Here is a 20,943-nt window from a genome sequence, read left to right as displayed (position 1 = left end):
CTTTCAAATCCAACGATGGCTCTATCAAGCGATCAAGATTAGACGGCTCCGAAAAGAACAACTATTGTGAGCATTGGTACTGTCGGTGTTTGTACCCCGACACAAATTCCTCTCGCGCGACAAAGTCGCAATCTTTACTGGCGTGATAGAGAAGGAGTGAAGGTTATGCACTGTCATCTTAGTTGATCTAACGTTGAGGTTCTCGTGTCGAGTGGTTCAACAGCAGATGACAGAAAAGACAAGTACCGCTGGTGTGTTGGTATCACAGTAGGTGAGTCAAATGGGAACTTCTACTGATCACAGAAAGGCCCGTCAATAGGAACCCAAGGCCATATCTTGCGGGCCAAGATTGACGATCCAACACATATCGAGACAGTCTTTGACAATCTCCCCTAAGCTGTTGACTTGGAGTTTGACGAGAGTACGCAAACTCTGTACTGGACAGATCGTGGCGACCCTCCGTCCGGAAACTCACTGAATCGTGCTTTTATCGGAGATCTTAGCTCTGAGCCTGAGCGCGAGGTTCTAACCAGGCGACTACACGAGGCGATTGGACTTAGTTTGGCTAGGAATACTGTGACGGTGTATGTGACGGACTTATCAGGAGGTGCATACTGTCGATCTGAAGACGAAGACAAAGACAGTGCTGTTTCCTGGTATCGCATTGGCGTGAAGAATGGATCGATGATAAAAGTTAATAGACTGTCACCCAATCGTAATGCACTTGATGATCAATTATGAGTTCCAGTTCATCTGTCCGAATAAGCATTACAACAATAGGACATACGGGCTGATCTATGGTTCGAGCCACTTGTTGCCGCACTGATAGCGCATCCAAATCAAGAAAACTGTGGCCAAGCTAGCTGATTTGTTTGACAGGAGAAAGTTCGAAGCAACTAGAGCTTATATCAAATTGTAAAGGTACACAGGCGACTGAAATGAAGTAAGGTTCTAGCATTGCACGTTAAGTTTGATAAACAAAAGTCTGTTGAACTGTCATTCAATCAACAGCCTCTTATCTTGAAAGTATAGTGGCGAATATAAAAGTAACAGAGCTTGAAGATCAAAAAGCTTTCTATCAAGTTATAGAAGGAATATTAACGCAAAAAGTATAATAAAGCCAGTTCAAACTTTGTACTACACATTCTCTCTTATAAAGTCCTCGCCCATTGCTCATCCTTTTGCTGGCAGTAACTCACACTATTATTTCGACCTGCAAATCTTAAAAAGAATGTCGATCAAAATGTTACCAAAAGCCCAAGATATACCATCCCACGAGACAGATCTCACCATAGAAGTAAAGATGGGAGACTCACCCCCCAACACTTCAGAGGGATCTAGCACCCCTCCACCCGAAATAAAACCCAAAACGTCGATACGAACCGTTCGGGTAGCTCAAATACAGGCCCTACCAGCGGGCGTACCCCCTCCCCCGACAGCGCTCGAGACAGAAGACTACTACGGTCTCTGGCAAAATAAACCCCGACTCCTCGCGCGATCAAACTATCCCGATGATCAGTGGTCGGGCCTATGCAACGGATGGTCGCATGTCGAGGAATCCCATCCATTCAACCGTCTCTGGTCAGATCCTGAGAGGATAATCCAGAAGGAACTGGTTGGTGCGCTGAAGTACACGAAGTGGAAATGCTTCCAGGACTATCGCATCGGGAGTGCACTGCAAGAAAGTCAGGTGAAACTCCTGATCATCGTCGAGACCGACTCTACGACTTATTCGCATGCCTGGGGTATCGCACGGTTGTGTAGGGATATCTTGAGGGGTTATGACATTACGGATGTTGAGGTCGAGGTTCAGGAGTGTACCGGTTGCTGGGCTATCAATCGGATCCGAGAGTCGGTGGGACCTGAGGTGGCTGTGCAAGATTGTCCTATTTGCCATTGATGCAAAACGAACAGGGGCCCGGTCTTGCGGTTGACAAGTTTGATGTATTGGGAGCCTTTGCCCCCATCATGTTTGCGACATTCTGCACCCTCTTCATTTGGATATCAGTCAGGACGATTTCGAGCATGTGTATCCGGTTTCTATTTTACGGCATATTTCGCGATGGTATTCAGGTTTATTATTGTTGTTAATTCTAAAAAAAGAAAATATCTCCTCGGATAGGTTTAACGTGGACGTAGTGAAGCCCATCGTGTCATCTTGTGCGCTATTGGTTGAGGGGATCCTGAAAGGGCTGAGGATGACAAGAAAATAGTGGGTCAAGTCAACCTTACATGACGCCTCAAACTCATCGTCTCCAACGTTGACATGACATCTCTACTAGCGAATAGAATAGCTCGTCAATATGGAACACAACGACAGAGAGACCAGTATCAACAATGGGACTACCGTATTCCCGAGCGAGTTCCCAGACCTCAGCGACCTGCTAGACCAGCCCGGCTTTTCTGACTTTGACTTCGCTTCTTTTCAGACCCCGTTCAGTAATGAAGTCGATCCTCAATTGTTACACCCAGTCTCGGGCTTTGAAGACAGCCTAGGAGTCAACTCAATTTCTCCGTTCGGGCTCACAGAAACCCTAGCTGCTACTACTCTAAACGCGCAAGGTGAAGCAAGTACTATCTCAAGCCCACCGCCCAAGACTGGGAAGCGACTCTCTCTCAACTCAGTCCGCATTCTCAACAAATGGCTCTCGAATCATACACATCACCCATATCCCAGCGTCCGAGATGTAGAATCGATTGAGAGACAGACGGGTTTGACTCGACAACAGATCCTAAACTGGTTCGCCAACGCTCGACGTAGGAAGAAGTTCAACCCACCAGAAACAACTGGTCCAAGTTCAGCAGAGGCTAGTCCCCGGGACATTCCCCTCCGTCGACCGCCTACACCGATCGTCCAACAGAGTCCACTCGAGCGATGGGAGAACTCGCCGCCCGAAGACGAGCCATCCACCATGGCCGCTATTGCGCGGGCAGTATCTGGCGCAAGTGGTTCCATCGACCAGCCTCACAGCGTACGAACGAGACATGGCAGGGCACCATCGTCAACTGGTACGTGGGCGACAACCGACACCTCTGATTCAAGTCGAAGCTCAAAGGCATCGGGCTACTCACATACATCCAACCGGTCACTCAATAGAGTCATCAAGAAGCGTCGGCGAGGAGGTCTACGAGCCAGAAACGATGAAAAGAGAGGCCTCTCTGTTGTTTGCCATCGCTTTCAGTGTACCTTTTGCACGGAGACGTTCAAGCTGAAGCATACCTGGTCAAGACACGAGAAGACACAGCACCTCTCCCTCGAGCAATGGGAATGTTCTCCTTTTGGTCCGACAGTTCTCAACGAGAGTTCTGAGACCGTCTGTGTTTACTGCGGTTTTGGAGACCCAGATGAATCCCACTTTGAGGAGCACAATCATGACCTATGCCATAAACGCGAAAGAGGAGAGCGAATATTCTATAGAAAGGATCATCTACGACAGCATCTTCGTCTCGTCCACGGATCAGAGTTTATGAAGTGGCCAATGGAGGAATGGAAGTCTAAGCATGAGGAAGTCATATCACGCTGTGGTTTCTGTGACATTACTATGACAACATGGTCGGAGCGGGTGAACCATCTTGCAGAGCACTTTAAGGAGGGCAGGACAATGGCAGATTGGAAAGGGAACTGGGGATTCGATGCTGCAACACTCGATATGGTGGAGAATCACATGCCCCCATGTAAGTGACCAAGTCCAAGATGAAGCAACCTACTCACGATTCAGATCTCATTGACTACGAGCGCAACTCGCCTCTTCCATTCTCTACGCAACAGGGTGCACCGTACAGCGCAACAAGCGCCTTCGAACTACTGCAACTGGAGCTCGACTACTTCTACTCTAACTATACCGACATCAATCACTGCATCCCCTCCGACGAGACTCTTCATCTTGAAGCTTGCTGCATTATATTCGGCGCAGAGATGAACTACAAACATGCGTCAACAGCAACATCTTGGCTTCGCGATCTTATAATGAGCGCACATGATATTGTTAACAAAGCAAGAATGACGCCTATGAAGAGTGCAGCTAAGTCTCGATTCTCAGAGCTGAAAATTCATAGCAAGAAAGATATCTTTGAGGACTGTAAGCTTGAGACGTCGCTCAGGCAGTATGTTGATATGCTGAAGTTGTTGAATCTGGACATTGGAGATGACGAGTTGCAGAAAGAGGCTTGTTCGATCATCAACCATATGCCTGATGTTTCACCCATGTTTAGCCAGTTGTTGATTGGACTAGTCTATAGGTCAACAGGCTGGTTGGCTTCCTTTCGAGAGAGAGTAGGGCTACCAACGTCGGAAGTTGTTTCATCAAACACGCAAGACGGCTTCGTCCCTCTACTTTCTTCTGGAGGTCTTCCTACGATAATCAGTAATGATCATGAGCATTGGAGTACACCGAGCGGTCCCGACTCTCCACCAACATCTCTAGGACAGAAGATCGTGTCGCTGAGCGACGGCAACATGTATAGAGGCCTAACCAGAGACTTGACCCGCTACGTCGCGAGGACCATTGCGCCTTTGAATCCAACAAGCCATATTCCAACTGACGAAGAACTCCAATATCAAGCACGATGGATCATGTACGACAGGTAAGAACCACATCTTCTCGCGCCAAACCTCCACTGACTTTGTTTCCAGCCACGATGTATGGAATCAGACTCCAGCCGATAATCTAGATTGGCTTACCGAGTTTAAGAGAGACTCCGGCTTTTTCTAGTTCTCGCCAAGATCGATAGTTTCACCTTAAATAAGAACCATTGTGGACATGAGGGCTGATGCTTACTTTTAATCGCTCACACCTTTCCAGCATTGTTTAGTGTCGAACCGAGAGACTGGATATGCCAAGACGTGCTCCCCGATAAATAAACCCCATTTAGCAGGGTAGACCAAGTCAGCGGCCGACCCTTGAAGTCAGTCCCACCAAGTCATGTAAAATCACTGACCCGCATGGAGAAAATTCTACATGGAAATAAGCATAAATATCACCATAGCAAAAAACCTCATGATATTTCAAGACTGAGAGCCCTCTGAAACTCGGCAAGCGAACGTCAGTGGCCGGTATGAGTAATAAAAAAACCTTAATGATATGCTCACATTTACCTCTCCCTTCAAACTCAAATCTTCCAAAATGCCAGTCTCTTGGCAAAAACAAGTCTAGATTACCATCATCAGCTCAGGGTCCACTCCACACTAAACCATTCCTGACCCTACGCCGCCGAAATACGACGTTAGCTTCGGCAGTTCAACCAAACTTTATTGGCGATGTCACCCTTTCAGGCTAGCAAGAGAATTTTTGCTTTGTTTATCTTATAAATCTGATAATCACAGTGGAGAACGTGAGGAGGAGTAACTGATTGATAAGTCTGATCATGTCTCTTTTGTCGGTTTGGCTTTGGCTCCTCATCTCATTGTCGTTGTAATCTTGTTTGCTGATAAAAATGGCTGAAAAGGCTGGATTTGGCGAAAGCCTTCGCAGTGGGTGTGCACTACGATGTGTTTGAGATATGTGCTGATGGTGTTTAGCGTTCTTCTTGGGAGCGGCGGCAAAGTCGAAGGAGGAGAGACGCCTTGTCAGGAAATTAGGTTGGTTCATCCATAGCCGCCCGTATTTGCCGATGCTGACATTTAGCAGATTTCTTCATCATGGTACGCGGCCAAAGCATTCAATTAGGTACATCGACAATACTGACGGAATCAGACCTACTGCTGTCTCAGCTACTTCTTCAACTTTCTTGGTGAGACGAATCTTCAAGATGCATCAGACCGTCCAACTTACCTTTGATACTCAGATCGTGCGGCATTTGCAAACGCCTATGTAAGCTCAACTATGCCAATCTCTTGGTAGGCAGGTATACTGACAATCTAGGTTGCTGGTCTTCGTGAATCACTCAGCATGACTGGCCATGATTACAATACTGTCCTCTCTGTCACCACCGCAGGGTACGTCTCGTTGACCATATCCAAAACGCCTACTTACCGTAACTAGAATGGCTATTGGCCAGCTTCCTCACGGCATCATCATCCAGAAGATCGCACCTCGACTTTGGTTCCCATCCATGGTCGTCATCTGGGCAGGTCTGACTGTAGGCTAACTGCATATGTTCACTACCAAAATGGCCGACTGACATGTTACAGATGGCTAGTGCCGCTGCCAAGACGGTTACTCAACTGTGTGTCATCAGATTCTTCCTCGGTTTGGCTGAAGCCAGTACTTATGCTGGTACTATCTACATCATTGGCGCATGGTACAAGCCTGAAGAGATCTCTAAGCGAACTGCCCTCTTCACTGCCTCGGGCCAAGTCGGTACCATGTTTGCTGGTGTCATGATGACAGCCATTCACAAGGGCATGAGAGGCATGTCCGGCCTCCAGGGATGGCAGTGGGTGTTCTTGATCGGTAGGTCGAATCGTACACAAGTACAAACTAGAGCTGACAGCTGTAGACGGCATCATCACCCTTCCCGTTGCCCTGTTTGGCTTCCTTTACTTCCCTGATATTCCTGAAATCACCAAGGCCAAGTACTTATCCCAAGATGAGAGAAAACTGGCTGTCTCCAGACTCCCCCCGATCAAGTCCGATGGCCACAATATTATGCCCATGTCTCTGATTAAGCGAGTCTTTCTTACTCCCATGTTGTATGTTTCTCCGTGAGGTCTTTGACAATTTGATTCTAACTACTTCAACAGCTGGATCCTCTTCTTTTGGTCACCTGTCTGCGCTAGTGTCGAGGGGTTCCCCTTCCAAAACACCTTCCTGCTCTGGCTCAAGTACTACAAGGACAAGTTCTCACAAACCCAAATCAACACTTATCCGCTTGGCGTGCAAGCCGTTGGCATCGCTGCGAATATGCTTGCAGCATGGCACATGGACGCAACCCGTCAGCGTGTTCCAATGGCCATCCTCGCCGTCCTTCTTCAAGTCGTCGTAGGAGCTATGCTTCTCGTGAGGAATCTGTCTGACGCTGGAGTCATGTTTGCCTTCTATCTCGCTGGATCAGCGTACATGGTCAACCCCCTCATCTTTGGCTGGGCAAACATTATCCTGCAGCGAACAGGTGACGATGCCGTGCGCAGTGTGACGCTGTACTCCATGAATATCGGCTCCATGGTCCTTTGGACATTCTGGGGCATCATCTTCTACAGTGCTGCTGATGCACCTTACTGGAAGAAGGGCGCTATCTCGCTTCTGGTTTGCTGTGGTGTCATGTTCTGTTACATCTGGCTGGTCAATTATGTAAGTGCTAGGCTACTGAGTCCACTGTTTGGCAACCGCTAACCAAGCATTTCCAGCTTGACAAGCTCACCATGAAGAAGTATGGTGACCGAACTGTGGAAGATCTCGAGGGGCCTATCGAAGTGAGCGGATCTGACAAGGGTGAGACTACCAAAGTATCGGAAAAGAACGTAACTTCGTGAAAAGGTCATTATCTCGAAGATGTGAGGAGGAAACTTTGAAAAGGAGTGGTTGAGGGTGATTGAGTATGTTTCTTGGTGTCGAATACGAAATGCTACCGCACGTATGAATGGTACCTCTTCCAGAATTGTCACGCAGCCTGAAACTCTGAGGGAAAGATCTGTATTCTAGATGCAATCACTCCTTCCCACCCAAAGTCACGGTCTGCTTTCGATCAACCTGTGGCTCAGAAGTACCAGTTTGAGATACTTTTAGAATACTTATTCTTCAGCGGGTTCTCGTACCAAAGATAACAAATCCAATTGTAATAAATGATAGATCCCATACTAAGCAAAAATCTTCTCACGACTTCATTACCCTGTTATGCCAGAAAGCTATATCTAGTACAGCTACTGCCGCCGTTGGTATGTTCTCAAGGTTCAAAGCTATAGCCTGCACGCGGTCCCAAATACTTCTTGTACGAACGTCTGATAGAATCATCAGGATCGCTTGTCCCGACAATATGTTTCTTGGTCATATGATCATCAAAGTCATTCAAATCATAGGTGTTGAAACGCCCCGGCCTGTCGTGGACGCATGCGCGACACATATACTCATTCGGTGCACCCTCAACATGCAACCGGAGGACACCGTCCTGTTTCATCAGGGTGTAGTAACTCAAGATGATGTCGGCCACCGCCTTACCAGAGTCATGCCAGCCGCAGTCACAAGCGAATTCTCCAGTACTTCTCTTGTGAGGCAACTTGTCACAGAACGTAGGATGGTCCGGCTGTCCGGGGCTCGACTGGATATTCGTACCCCAGAACATGACTCCCCCTAATGGTTCGTCGTGTTAGTCAAGTTGAAGGCTGGGTAGCAAGAAAAGACTGATGACATACCAAAGGTCTGGATTCGGGTATCCTTTGAGGGGTCAAGCCGCTGGAGGATGCGCTGACCCTGTTCGTCATTCATGCTCTTGGTGGCAAGCAAGACACGAGGAATCTGACTGCCATCAAGGCCTTGAAGTGTGCGGCTCAATTGAGTATCGTCGAGCCGCTGAAGAGAGCCCGGAAGTTCAGCGTCGTCAATGTTCTGGACGGAGAGGTGATCACTCATCCTATCTTGACTCTTATATAGTTGTGCAAAGGTTCGGTTGTGGATATTGAGTTTCTGAGCAGGAGACGAACGAACTGATAGTCGGAGCAGCCTTTATAACTGGTGATTGGGCTCCGACGACATTATTCACATGCTGCATTTTGCCAGCAATTGTCTCCCAACCCATCCACGTTCAGCCTCAATTGCGTCACCTTACGTCAGACCAGAATGTCAGAGCCTCATTTTAATCCTGTTACCAATCGCTGCGCCAGTCTCGCCATGCAAGATGCTGTGAAGAGGAAAGCATTAGGCCGCAAATCCGAAATTACAAAGGTAGTCAGCGAATAGTATTTTTTCAATGAAGTTTCGATAAGAACCGGTGCGGTGAGCGTGCTGTCGTAATTCGCAGTATCGCTCAGCCGCAGAGGTTGAGGGTCTGTAGCCCAGAGCCTGATGGGAAGGGATGGTTGCAACATAATAAATCACATCCCTTCAGAATGCAGCCTAAATTTATATCCATTGATACAATCTTTTCGTAGTATTCTCTCAGAATATCGCACACATGGTGTTGATGTCATCATTCAACCGATTTGTACATATAAGAGCGTTGTATCCCAACTTTCTCTCAGTAAGGCTCATATGATTCGACACCTAGTTTTAACCCCGATTTCGGGATCGAAACTACCCAATGCTAACTTTCCGCGAACAAGGTCCAAATTATGTAAGTCTTCTGTAGCGTGACCTGTTGGGGACTCTGTAACCAGGGGGCGGCACATAATACCACGAAGGGTACCATACAACAGGTGCCCACCAATACTCATAGCTGAGGTAATAATCCCCACAGTATGGAACATTGTTAATTGAGCTATCATAGTAATACCAGTTCCAGTCGTATGTGTAGTATCCTGCCCCTGGATAGCTCTGACATTGGTTCTGATATGGGACTTGATAGTAGTACTCGTTCATCTCTATAGGGTCGCGTGGCCAAGGTTGAACTTCTGCAGTTGTTTGCGGGTCTCGAGGCCAGGGTTGAATTTCTATAGATGGCAATAGTGTCAGCGGATATCATTACCGACCAGATTTAGATGTTGAAAGAAAAGGATAGTCATACCGTTCTGATTGTGGCGTCGATTTCGACGTAAGCACTGAATGATGCGGTGAACTTGATCGGTATCAATTGCTCTTAAACTGGCGGCGAGTTCGGTGTCGTCTAGACCTTGAACGACCTCTTGAAGACTGTGGCTAGGTTGGTGCGGTACTGCCAGCTGTTCTACCATATTATCGGCTTCTTTCTGGCTATTATGCAAGGTGGCCTAGGCGCAACGTAAGAATTTGGGAGGAAGGATTGGTCGGGAGGGTGACCAGGCGTCAGATCTCGCCGCGTGATATTGCGTCCACTTCTGCTGTCTTAGCTGTACGTAAAGACCAGCTCTATTTCCGTAGAAGCATTGTTTCGTACTAAAAAAAAGTGAAAAGTGCGTAGAAAGCCATCCACCTTAAGCGTTGTTTGCCTAATGACAGATTGGGCATATACAAAAGAGCCTCGTTTCAACCCCTACGCCAACCCGATACAGCTCGATCACAAAGGTCTACGTGGCAGTTGGTGCATATGACGTACCAGAAACTGGAGAGGCTATGAACATCCAATTGATTGTCATTACAGGTTTCGCAATACATGCACGGTGGTCTGGTGAGTTTTGTGTATCGGAGTACCAGCAAAAACGGGGAGTTGATTGATTAACAATGCAATAAGGAGCCTGGCTATTCCTGTCTGACCGGCTGGTGTAGTGCAACTTGGGTCAGGAGTGCCGAATATTGCACAAACTAAGGCCGTATTCGTAGTTAGACGAAGACTTTAGGCTACTCGAATGCTTGAGAGAAAGGCGTCAACTGAACCCGAAGCCGACTGTTTATGGGCACTGGCCTGTTCACGTTGGTGTTCTAGTAGCTGAATTTCTGAATATAGGCCAGAGTGACAATGAAACAAGCACATACGACCATACCTGCAGGAAAATACGGGATCCCGTCCGCTCTCCCATAGTCAAGCCTGTAAGGGGCGGATCAGTAGTTGGGTCGGTGACGACCAGCGAATCCCCGCTGTTGTATGTTTTTTTTTTGCATATTTTGTCTGAGTAATATCGATCGAATCACGATTTAATTGACTAGAAGCTCTTTACTCAATTTTTGTAGCGCGGTCGTTTCTTCATCGTGATATCTTTCTACTTCTCCCAGCTGCGCGCTATTCTCTTCCCCCACTTCTGAACACTACACAAATTCCACATAGCGCGGATACAATACCGAATCAGTGAATCTTATGATCACCACAGGAGGAGAATGCCTGGTTGTGCTACAGCGCATAGCGGGGACGGCCACAGACGCTGCTGGGCTTCTAAAGCACCATTGTTGAGGTGGGAAGCCGAAAAGTGAGCCAGCCACTGAAACCAGGTGAGGAGAGAGCTTCGTAGTATTAAGGCACGCTTCATACATAATTTTAGCATCCAACTAGGTCCAGCGCCCGTTGAATCAACTGTACCAGTCCAGAGTAAGGCACAGGTACCGCTGTAGCTGTCAGTTTACTGAACTGGGGTAACCCGGCACATGTATCAGGAAACACTTTTCCTAATCTGGGCAAAGACTGCGATGTGCAGCAAAATTCCTACTCGGGATCCGACCATGGTTGCCATCTTCATCTATCTGACAATATGATCGGTTGGCTCTCAGGACTTCTACTGTTACTGCGCTTTATTCTAACATGCCTATTGCTGATTCCGAAGTTCCGTGTTCCGGACGTCCGACATTACATAACAGAGACCTTTGGAGACACGTTATAAACTTGATCCATATCCATATTGTAGCTATTATACGTGCATCGACTGACAGATCCGCATTTCAAAATGGAACAATCTGGTGCTGCTTTCATGCATGGTCGTGTGTATACGGTAAATGACAGACAACCATGGGCCGAAGCCTTCATCGTTTCCCCATCCGGTCGCTTTGAGGCAATTGGAACCAACATAGAGATCCAAGCCTTGGCTGAGGAACATGGTCTACCCATCCACGATCTTGACAGCACTTTCGTCATGCCTGGGATTCACGACGCACATACCCATCTCCTAGTGGCCTCACTGCAGAAAATGAGCGAAATCAGCATAGGATATGATAGCACCGCCGCAACTATTGCCGAGAGCATCAAGAAAGGACAGGCCAGTTGTGCATGTGCCCAAGCTCATTTTAGAGGCGATTGGCTTATTGCAAACTTCTACGCCGGCCAGAACTTTCCAGATGGAAAGATGGATCGAAAGTATCTTGACGATATCTTTCCTGAGCAGCCGGTGCTAGTTCGAGATGTCTCTTGTCACAATGTCGCTCTCAACACTGCAGCTCTCAGGCGCGTCGGATATGGGGATGATGTTCAAGATCCTCCTGGGGGACAGTACATGCGAAGGTCGGACGGCCAGTTAACTGGGGAGCTGGTGGAAGCCGCATCGGCTGGTGTCTTGGCCATCCTACCTCAGCCACCCGTGTCGTTTGTCAAAGATGCTCTTCTTTATGGGATCAAGATGTCTCACAAGTTCGGCATCACTTCGTTACAAGAGGCGTCCGCTAACACTCTCTATCTCCACGCCCTTCGGGAGCTGGATAGTGAAGGACGACTGGACATGCAGATTTTCCCTCACATTGTCCATGCACCTGAGAGTTTCGCTCAGGAGAAAGCCGAAAGTTTGCATCGTCTCATCGATAATGCTGAAAGCTTCTGTAGTCAGCACGTTGATGCACGGTTTGTGAAATTTTGGATGGATGGAGCGCCCATACCACCTCACTTCACGCAATGCGATATTGGACCAGATGGGCGTCCCAATGAGGAGAGGCTACTGCTTACATTCGAAGAGTTGTTGGAAGCTTTGACTAAGCATGATGCGAATGGTTTGACATGCAAGATTCACTGTGCCGGTGATGGCTCTGTAAGACGAGCACTCGATGTTCTCGAGCAAGTTCGGCAGTCGAACCCTTCAGGTCCAGTGCATGAACTAGCACACTGTAATGCGATCCACCAAGGTGAGGCCCCATTCCAATGATGCCGAGTGTATACTGAACTGCCTCTCCAGATGACATCAAGCGAATGGCGGAATTGCGAATCACAGCCGAGATGTCGCCTGCGATATTTCACGACACAAATCTCACATCCAACTATCCCCATATCTTCAAATGGCCGTTCAAGGAGCTCCAGGATACTGGTGCCCATGTCACCGTAGGTTCCGACTGGTTCTTGACCGACACGCCAGACCTGTTCCCAGCCTTAGCGGCCGTCGTGGAGCGCTTTGGTACAGAAGTGGGCAAGACGGCAAAAGAGGTTGGAGGTGCAAAGATCTGTCGTATCATAACGCTGGCAGGTGCTGAAGCTGTAGGAAAGGCTTCGGAGATGGGAAGTATTGAGATAGGAAAGAAAGCGAATTTTATTGCGGTTGATCGGGACTTGAGTCACGGTGAATTCAGTAGAGCGAAGGTCCTCAAGACATGGTTTGAAGGAAAGTTGGTCTGGGGAGACACAGAAAATGAGGTATCTATGTAGCAGGATCAAACTACGGGCGCTTGTCCTGGCGACCATGTCCCTGCATTACTGAGGCTAAATACAACCGGTGCTCTAATTTCCCTTTCTCGAGAAAGTCTCGATACGGCATCACCATCAGAAAAGCCCATTTCGCTCAATCCATCCAACTCATCAGCCTCTCGCAGAACTTCGGCCGGGGCTTCGACTTCAAAAACAGCCTGTATGTCGCCATGCGGCGAGAAGCCCGTAAACTTCCACATTCTCGAGACTTTGGCTGCGTCAGGACCAAAGGTCCATAAGCGTCGGCGTTCATAAAAACCGACGCAAAACAAAAGGGGTGCGTTGACAAGTCGTGCGAGGAAGACGTGTATCGAGTAAAACTCTAGAGGTGACAGCAATGGTTTGATGGGAAGCAGTATCAGCAGAGCAAAGAGGTTGAACGGTGGCGGGTATGCAAATATGGCATCGCTTTTCACGCCCTCAAACGTGAGGACGGTTTTTCGGAACTGGATCTCGACATCCTCAGATGTGACGATAGTACTGAACCGGTTGGTGAGGAGTGAAACAAGGATGGTGAGAAATAGAGTGTTACCGAGAAAGGCAAACGCAATGGTCAGTGCCGGACCCAGAATGGCGTGAAACTGTACAGATTCCTCAATTCCTGTTCCATCCAGTCCAAACCAGATCCACAATAGCCATTTGATGATCGTGAAGTCGTTTGGAATCGAGCCATCTCCTGGAGAGAGCCATTGCAGCGCCAACAGGAATCCTGTAAAGCACCATATCGCGAGAAACGTGAGAATCAGAAACTCTTTCATCATCGCGTGCAGCGAAATGAAGACGATATGGTCTGGCAGGATGTTGAAGGCTAGTCTGGTCAGAAGAATTGGGGCTGCGAGACAGAGTATGTTATGTGCCATGCCATTCTGCACGCTGCTTACAGCCAGCTCATATGCCCGATCAGTAATGTACGCCATGAAGATGACTGTGTATGAGAGGTCCAAGAATGACCATAAAGTTTGTGAGTGAATCATCCATCCATGTTCAATGATGGCAGCAAGCTCATGCAGTACCCAGCCAGCAGAATACAGAATGAAGATAACTTCATTTCCAGTCAAGTTCTCAGGATCTCGATACTGCATCGTGTAAACGTACAGAAGAGTGAGAATGATATAGTGTACTAGCTCAATCATGTACCGGGTGCGCGGAACCACGAGACGGTGATGGTCAAGCAGCGGTGCCTTTCGCGGCTCATACAGAGACACAGGGAGGTACTCATAGTGGTTTGGGAGGATATCAACAAACGACAACGGGGTGTAGACGATCTGACCACGATACACCGCGTCAATCACTCGCCTACATCCCGAAGAACTGACAAAGTTCTTGCTCTCGGATATAATGGCGAGTTCAAGCGCTGTTAACTTCCTCTCATGGCCGCCGCGCTTCTGAATCGGCCATTGCGGATAACGCCCGTACTGCTCAACTTCGGGCGGAGCGCCTTGGAAGGGATCAAAGCCCTGGACCAGGATCTTGGAGAGTAACAAGAGACCGTCTAGACCTGGGTTGTCATCGTGAAAGTTGCGTAGAATCTTAATAGCCAAAAGCTCGCATAATGTTGCGCGAGCTATGCTAGTGCTCTGGTCGATGACACTGGATTGTTCGCGTAGGAATTGCACTCGATTTGCGAGAAGACAGTAGACTGCGCTGGTCAGTATTGCGGCGGATTATATCTTGGCAGTGTGTGGTGTATCGCGCACCAATGGAGTAGTCATTCTCATCATACAGACGGTCTACTAACGGACGGACAATGAGATGATTAACTCGTGGACTCTTCAGTTGTTCCAGAGAGTACGGATCATCTAGCGAACGGCATTAGACGATATAGGTCAAATAACAGAACGATGGAATGCACCTATGCTTGCGAGTACGAATTTCCTTATGCTGTAGCCGCCGTCTAATTAGCGCATTGAGCAACATGTAAGTGTCGAGGATTGATACCGATGCAGGGTGACAAAGACGGAGGGTTGAGGCCATTCGCTCTCGTGCTCAGTATCTGTCTCAGTTCTAAAACTCGCCGTCGCATCATTCAGCAAAGTGCTCTCGTCTGGCTCGATGGTGTTCCTGAAATCTGGGGAAAGGCCATCTAGATCTTGGCTCATCGTACTCTCACAAAGCATAGATCAAAAACAGACGAAAAAGAAAGCAAAAAGTCGCAACCACCAAAAAGTTGCTTCTCAGCACATGTTTTATTCACGGAAGCGGGGTGGAGCTCTCATCTTAGCTGGATTTGTGGATCGAGCTTCTGAGGTCGATGATGCTATGCTACAAGTAGAGAGCAGTTGACCCTAAGACACAGCCATTTTCACCAAGCTCTTTTCCGTCAACTCAATCGCAGTTATGCTTATTGCCACCCTGCATTGCTCTTTTGATCTGCTGCCTGTCCAGTGGTGAAAGTTGTCTCTTTTCTCAACGGTCATCGTGATACCCCAAGCGAACCTCAGTTGGCATGACTTGCAGGAAGCTTGGGTGGGGGGTTGACAAAAACGATGATCCGTTTGGGGCTGTGCACTAATAAGTGAGATGACTCCGCCCCCTTCGGTTGCATCCGGCTTGGCCAGCTTCAGGTATTTTATAGCTCCAACACGTCAACGCAAAGGGAAACACTCTTGTGCTGTACCTGTGAATATGACGTATGCGCCAATTTCCTTGGCGCCTTTGTTTGCGGGGAAAGGATCGTCAGTGTCAGATGCTTGGTTTTGTACGGAGTCGCACTGGCGAGATTGCACAGAGCAGCGGTGTGAGTCAAGATGAGCATGATATGACTGGGCGAGAAACGAGCACGAAGCGGTGTTGAAGAGGGACGGACTGAAACAAGAGGGCGTGTACGACAGAAGAAGTATCATTTGGTACTGAACATGAAGCGCAGTGACAGGACAATTGAGTGGATGCTTATTACAGACAAGCTTTTTAGCGTCGGGGGTTAGAAGTCAAGGGTCTACGATGATAATGCACGCCTCGGAGAATAGAGACGAACCCAGAGCAGGGCAGTCTCAAGGGCTCAAAGACAGGCTCGTGACAGTTTGTTTACGAGGCGGAGTCGGCATGGAACTGTCTCGACCATGCATGCGATGCGGCATTTATTTTATTTCGCTGTCGTTTTCACGAGCGCGAAATTACGGCTGCGACGATGCTGTTCTTGGACTTGATCATCAGCCCTTTTGTAGTGGCATCAATTGTAGCTAGCAGGTATTTATCTCAGCTTGCGATTAAGCTTAGAGACTACAGCGGTACAGTGTGGTCTGTGCCCTGTGGGGATGCCTGCCATGCCCTGTAGTTTTGGGGAGCTTTGACAGGATCAGCAGCCGGTGCATACATGATACCCCTCACAGGCGGCCTCTGGGACTGCAGGGAGGGTTGGCTGAGAATGAGACAGATTGAGTAACGAGAATGATATTCAAAGGGTACTTCTTGACCCTGGATCAGTGATCGCTTGGCAAGAGTCGAGGAATTTGCTGGTCTTCGTTGATGCTACTGTAAAGTCCTTGGTGTCTTTGGGCAGTATACAGCACTTACCTTTGCGCTTATTATGAGCTCGCCAACGGATCACCATGTAGTAAAACTAATTGCCGCTTTCGCAGCAGGGAAGAAAGATGTTTTGTATTCTTATACGAATGGAATGTGCATTACACCGTGAAGCGCCCTGGTCATGCTCCTCGTCGCAAATCGCTAGTCGTCGTCTCATTGTTCATTATCTCGTTGCTTGTGAATGATATACACGTTCTCGTGCAGCAAAAGAATGCACAGCCTGTGGTTTCGTCAAATTGATCAGAGTCGCCAGATCGACGCGGCTTCATAAGAGAGAGGCGCTTTGTCAGCTGGTTGGATCTCATCGGCGATGGTAAATACTGACCATAATGGGCAAGTCCGCGATCTTCCAATCAACCATGGATCGATACATTGTGGGTGAAAGAGGTGCCCGCACGGCAACTTTCTCAAATTCGTTCCCTCGATGAAATCTTCGGTGCAGATAGAACATGCTGGAGAAGTTCGCTCATCAGCCTGTCGTGCGTTTCTGTCGCTGAGATTTGGAGAACGGATCGACAAGTTTGGCATAGTGAAATATCGCTGCAACTTTTCGAGTTTTGGTTTCCGTTGCTTTCGAAACATGTATGGAGTTATTTCAGCTTGCGTGTGAATCTGCTTCGAGTGTATCCGATGATGATATGTCACGGTGGGCATGCTCTCCACTGCGAGCTTTCCCAGACCGGAGCTCGTTCGAAACCGCGGGAGCTGTGTTTCCAACGGTCGTGGCATATGATTATTTCGCAGTAGCCAGTGCACGAAGCAAATGATGCAGATGACGAGAATGACTACAACACAGAGGATAATCCCCCACATTGTAGTCGTTTTGTTATCATCATGGTTGGTGTCATGGCTGTTTGACGGGTCCTCGGATTGTGCCATGAGTGCCACGATTATCACTAGTCGAAAGGTGAGATAGAAGTAAGATATGAATGGATATCGGGAGCTGCTTCTTCAAAAGCATTTTCCCTGGCTGGTCTGAACGATTGGTCCTTGTTTTTCTGACATCAAACATTTGAAAGAGGAGCGTTGATTGGCGTTTGCGGGATTTGTTTCCGAGGGGTCTGAGAGCACATGTCTGATCTCCCTTATTAGCATGCCGGGTATGCGGTCAAGGGGGTCGCTGAGGGGTGAGTCTAAAACTTCCAAGTACTTTAACGTAATGAGAAAACGAAGCTTGGCTCAAATAAAGTCCAATATCCTCAGGGCGCATCATCCATGTTGCCTAATTCGTCAATCTTTTCACCATGTTGGGCTAACCAGGGCTTGCATCATCCCAAATTGAGGAGATTCGTCCCAGAGCCACAAAGATGAGAGCTAATGGCCACTATGTCCCCATGACTACATGAAGCATATCACATTACTTGCTACTCTTGGAACTGTATGTAATGGAGCTTATAGTTGCAAGGATAGACATGTCATAGAAGAAATTGACTCATCAACTGAACCTTGCCTTCATCTTCAGAACTGACTGCTTATTTACTACCAAGAGACAAAGATGCCATGAAGAAATATGTCCCCTCGGTTAAAATAGGGTTCCATCATCAATTTCTGCAAACCAGTCGCGTACATGCAGCGAAGCGCATTTATCTGTAGTTGAAACTAGTCGATGAGAGCTCATGTTAGCACATATAACTTAGTCATCCGTGCTCATCCAGGCAAGGCATGCACTTAGGATGTTAATTGTTTGTATTATTATCCCTGCCTTGTGCCCCTCCTACCTCTTATGCTACTTGCGATGCCATGAGGGGAAGGATCAAAATGTCCATCTATGTTTTTTCTCTCAGGCGTTGAGGCTTAAGCCTCTTCTGAACTATCAACCTTATCGCAGTGAATCCATGAAACTTGTACTGGAGAAAAGGCGCGGTCACATGCTACGCAGAATGACAAATTCTCTTCATAGTTCTCCGCAGTTCAGCAAAGACGGGATGGAAGATGGCATTACGGCAGAGGCTTGTATTCTCGTTCGTCGCTTATATCCCTCGAAACCAAGCGACATCACTGTGAGGACCTTGTTCCCGAAAGCATCTAATATCATTAATGGGCCTGGTTTTGACATCTAATAGTGTGCCGTGCTATTTCATCTTGTCCGGCCATAGCTGATCTCAAGTCCTGAGCACGCAGTTCGGTACACCATCATTAGCCTCATAGCAAGTAATAGTAGTACCTCCTGGAATTTCAGTCCAAATGCCTTTCTTTAATTCTTCCCTCTCGCCACGGACTGATGGCGTATCCTGTTGGAGGATATAAGTTTGATTGGGGAAGGTGAATGCATGGACCTGGCGGGTCGGGAAACGGGGGAATCCACTGAGCGTTTCTCCAGCAGCTATATCGAACTGCTTGCACTTGGGCTTCTTTGCGCCGATAAGGCCTTCGAAGAACTTGCCAACAGAAGAGGTCCTGTGCATTGGGCATTTATCAGGTAGGTCGTTGGGTCCATCAGGTACCTTGAGTGTGGCACCCCTCAAGGGCCAGGTTGTATTATTTTCGAGAACCTCGGGCCGAAATTGGAATTGTTGAGCAACAGATACATCTCCGAGGAGGAGAGCTCCGAAAGCGAGGGTGTTAGAGAGTTTCATGTTGACCTCGGGGATGTCAAAGTTAGTGCCTAGGCATAATGGCAAAGCAAGAGTGTTTTGAGGAAGCTTACAGTCGCAAATTAACAACTGATCGTAGTTTTTCTGATTCAATCGATGGCCTGCCCAGGGATGTGGAGGCGGTCAGGACTTTATACCCATCGGTCTCTCTCCGCCACAATCTTCAAGACCCAATCTACGTACTACATTTGAATCAACCTGTAGCTACGAGCTTGACTTTTCGAATAGAATGTACCCGGCCGTCATGTCCTGTGTTGGCGGCCTAGTGCTTAACCTTATGGCCGGCGTGTGGCTCCATACCTCGTGTTGGCTGATACCCTTGCGGCTCTTGTATGTACGGTTTTCGATTTTGCCACCGCCATTTATTTTCAACACAACAACAATGTCTCCATTATGTTCAGGTAGTTATAGGAAAGTAGTAGTTGCTTCTCCCCAGAGATCTGCAGATATGATGTACTATAATCATGGCCTGCGCAGTCAAGCTCTTATTACTTTCAGGAACCGGTCCTTTATTTATACTGTCAAATCGTTAGTTACAGAAAAGGGCTGACTACCTTGTGCTCCGATATATGGCCAATGCCATATTGTATAGTGGAGGTAAAATGAGCTTCAGTCTCAACATAACTTAAATAGCACATTCCAGCAGTGACATGCGACTTGTGCCTCGTACCTCTCCTCGTAGGCATCAAGAGGCGTCAGACTTAAGTCTATTCTCGGCTTATTAGAAACTCTTGTTATTTTAGAATTGGGACGGATGGAAACTTTGCTCCAAGCCCTATGGGCTCTTGATATGTGTTTTGTTGTCTTTATTTATTCTGGTAAGGAGACGGGAAGTGACCTCAAGAACAGCATCAAGGTAATTATGGCCTATTCCGCTTTATTTACTGGTTTGAGCGCGAGACCACTTGTAATTCCATTGAAGCACTTCCATTGTCATTTCCAGCGTCGTATTGAGTGGTTCGCGGCCAAGATCCAGAGATATCTATCTCGATATCAACAGGGGACTGCAAGGACTTAAGCTGTGATGTCCGCAACATTAGCCGTGTTAGGAGTCGCGCCTTGTATCATGACGCAAGAGTCTCAATAAGAGGGCCACCTGGCATCATGGTTCATACCAAACGCCACTGTCTTGGCTCGAAGTATAAATCCCGATCTTGAAAAGAAAGAATAACAGATGAATTACATATCCCCTACCTTCCTTTTGTATTATTTCTGGGTAGCATACACGTGACCGCAGTTTATTAATAGACGAATGCCTAGCCATTCCTTTTGACGTAATTGAAACCATTCCCAAGTGCCAAGTGAGGTGAGCGGCTGTCATTGTTGCAATATTCTGTTTGGTTCGGGACCAACGGTGAACTCTACCTCTTTGGGTTTGACACCGTAACGCCCCAGCCCTCGCCAATCGGAACAGGTCCAAATGCCTGACACCAGAACCACTTCTCAGCACCTGGGACCAGTGAGGAAGCGGTTCTTCCAGGGTCTTGCAAGGAATGACAGCAGGCGAGACTTCGGCAATCGCTTCACTGTACATATTTGGCAGTGTCTGCAACGCTGTGTTGGTTCGTGTCATGCATGTTGGTCGTCAGTTTTGTAGCACAGCATCGGACGAGAAAAGAGAAAACAATGCAGGTTTTAAAGCTCGGATCATGTGCGTACCACATGCGGCATTTAAGTTCCCATCGACAGGCAAACAAATAATCCACGATAGTTTTTGGGGCTTTTTGTAATT

At 47.8% G+C, this 20,943-nt stretch overlaps 6 protein-coding genes across 6 annotated transcripts; 3 read left to right on the top strand and 3 right to left on the bottom strand.

The window, feature by feature from the left end:
• Positions 1 to 1,303: 1,303 nt before the first annotated feature.
• Positions 1,304 to 4,712, top strand: FTJAE_4884 (homeobox 4; the record flags this gene model as incomplete). The annotated part of the gene is made up of 5 exons (XM_037351333.1): positions 1,304 to 1,855; positions 1,915 to 2,007; positions 2,295 to 3,675; positions 3,720 to 4,584; positions 4,634 to 4,712. 5 exons carry the CDS (start codon positions 1,304 to 1,306, stop codon positions 4,710 to 4,712), a joined length of 2,970 nt encoding a protein of 989 aa, XP_037208141.1.
• A 721-nt stretch (positions 4,713 to 5,433) lies between these two features.
• Positions 5,434 to 7,411, top strand: FTJAE_4883 (transmembrane transporter Liz1p; the record flags this gene model as incomplete). Its single annotated transcript, XM_037351332.1, has 11 exons — positions 5,434 to 5,470; positions 5,519 to 5,578; positions 5,628 to 5,641; positions 5,694 to 5,730; positions 5,785 to 5,810; positions 5,862 to 5,935; positions 5,982 to 6,078; positions 6,131 to 6,392; positions 6,439 to 6,631; positions 6,683 to 7,229; positions 7,286 to 7,411. The coding sequence occupies 11 exons, from the start codon at positions 5,434 to 5,436 to the stop codon at positions 7,409 to 7,411; spliced, it is 1,473 nt and encodes a 490-aa protein (XP_037208140.1).
• A 410-nt stretch (positions 7,412 to 7,821) lies between these two features.
• On the bottom strand, positions 7,822 to 8,504 carry FTJAE_4882 (uncharacterized protein; the record flags this gene model as incomplete). Its single annotated transcript, XM_037351331.1, has 2 exons — positions 7,822 to 8,225; positions 8,288 to 8,504. The coding sequence occupies 2 exons, from the start codon at positions 8,502 to 8,504 to the stop codon at positions 7,822 to 7,824; spliced, it is 621 nt and encodes a 206-aa protein (XP_037208139.1).
• Positions 8,505 to 11,377: 2,873 nt separating this feature from the next.
• On the top strand, positions 11,378 to 13,053 carry FTJAE_4881 (uncharacterized protein; the record flags this gene model as incomplete). Its single annotated transcript, XM_037351330.1, has 2 exons — positions 11,378 to 12,539; positions 12,590 to 13,053. The coding sequence occupies 2 exons, from the start codon at positions 11,378 to 11,380 to the stop codon at positions 13,051 to 13,053; spliced, it is 1,626 nt and encodes a 541-aa protein (XP_037208138.1).
• A 5-nt stretch (positions 13,054 to 13,058) lies between these two features.
• FTJAE_4880 (calcium channel YVC1) lies at positions 13,059 to 15,191 on the bottom strand (the record flags this gene model as incomplete). The annotated part of the gene is made up of 4 exons (XM_037351329.1): positions 13,059 to 14,731; positions 14,790 to 14,891; positions 14,945 to 14,973; positions 15,031 to 15,191. The coding sequence occupies 4 exons, from the start codon at positions 15,189 to 15,191 to the stop codon at positions 13,059 to 13,061; spliced, it is 1,965 nt and encodes a 654-aa protein (XP_037208137.1).
• Positions 15,192 to 18,719: 3,528 nt separating this feature from the next.
• Positions 18,720 to 19,193, bottom strand: FTJAE_4879 (uncharacterized protein; the record flags this gene model as incomplete). Its single annotated transcript, XM_037351327.1, has 1 exon — positions 18,720 to 19,193. One exon carries the CDS (start codon positions 19,191 to 19,193, stop codon positions 18,720 to 18,722), a length of 474 nt encoding a protein of 157 aa, XP_037208136.1.
• Positions 19,194 to 20,943: the final 1,750 nt, after the last annotated feature.

The sequence above is a fragment of the Fusarium tjaetaba genome (assembly GCF_013396195.1).
Source record: "Fusarium tjaetaba strain NRRL 66243 chromosome Unknown NRRL66243_c0000091, whole genome shotgun sequence".
Taxonomy (NCBI): Eukaryota; Fungi; Ascomycota; class Sordariomycetes; order Hypocreales; family Nectriaceae; genus Fusarium; species Fusarium tjaetaba.
The sequence above is the reverse complement of the archived record's forward strand: the minus strand, read 5'-3'. Positions and strand labels throughout refer to the sequence as shown.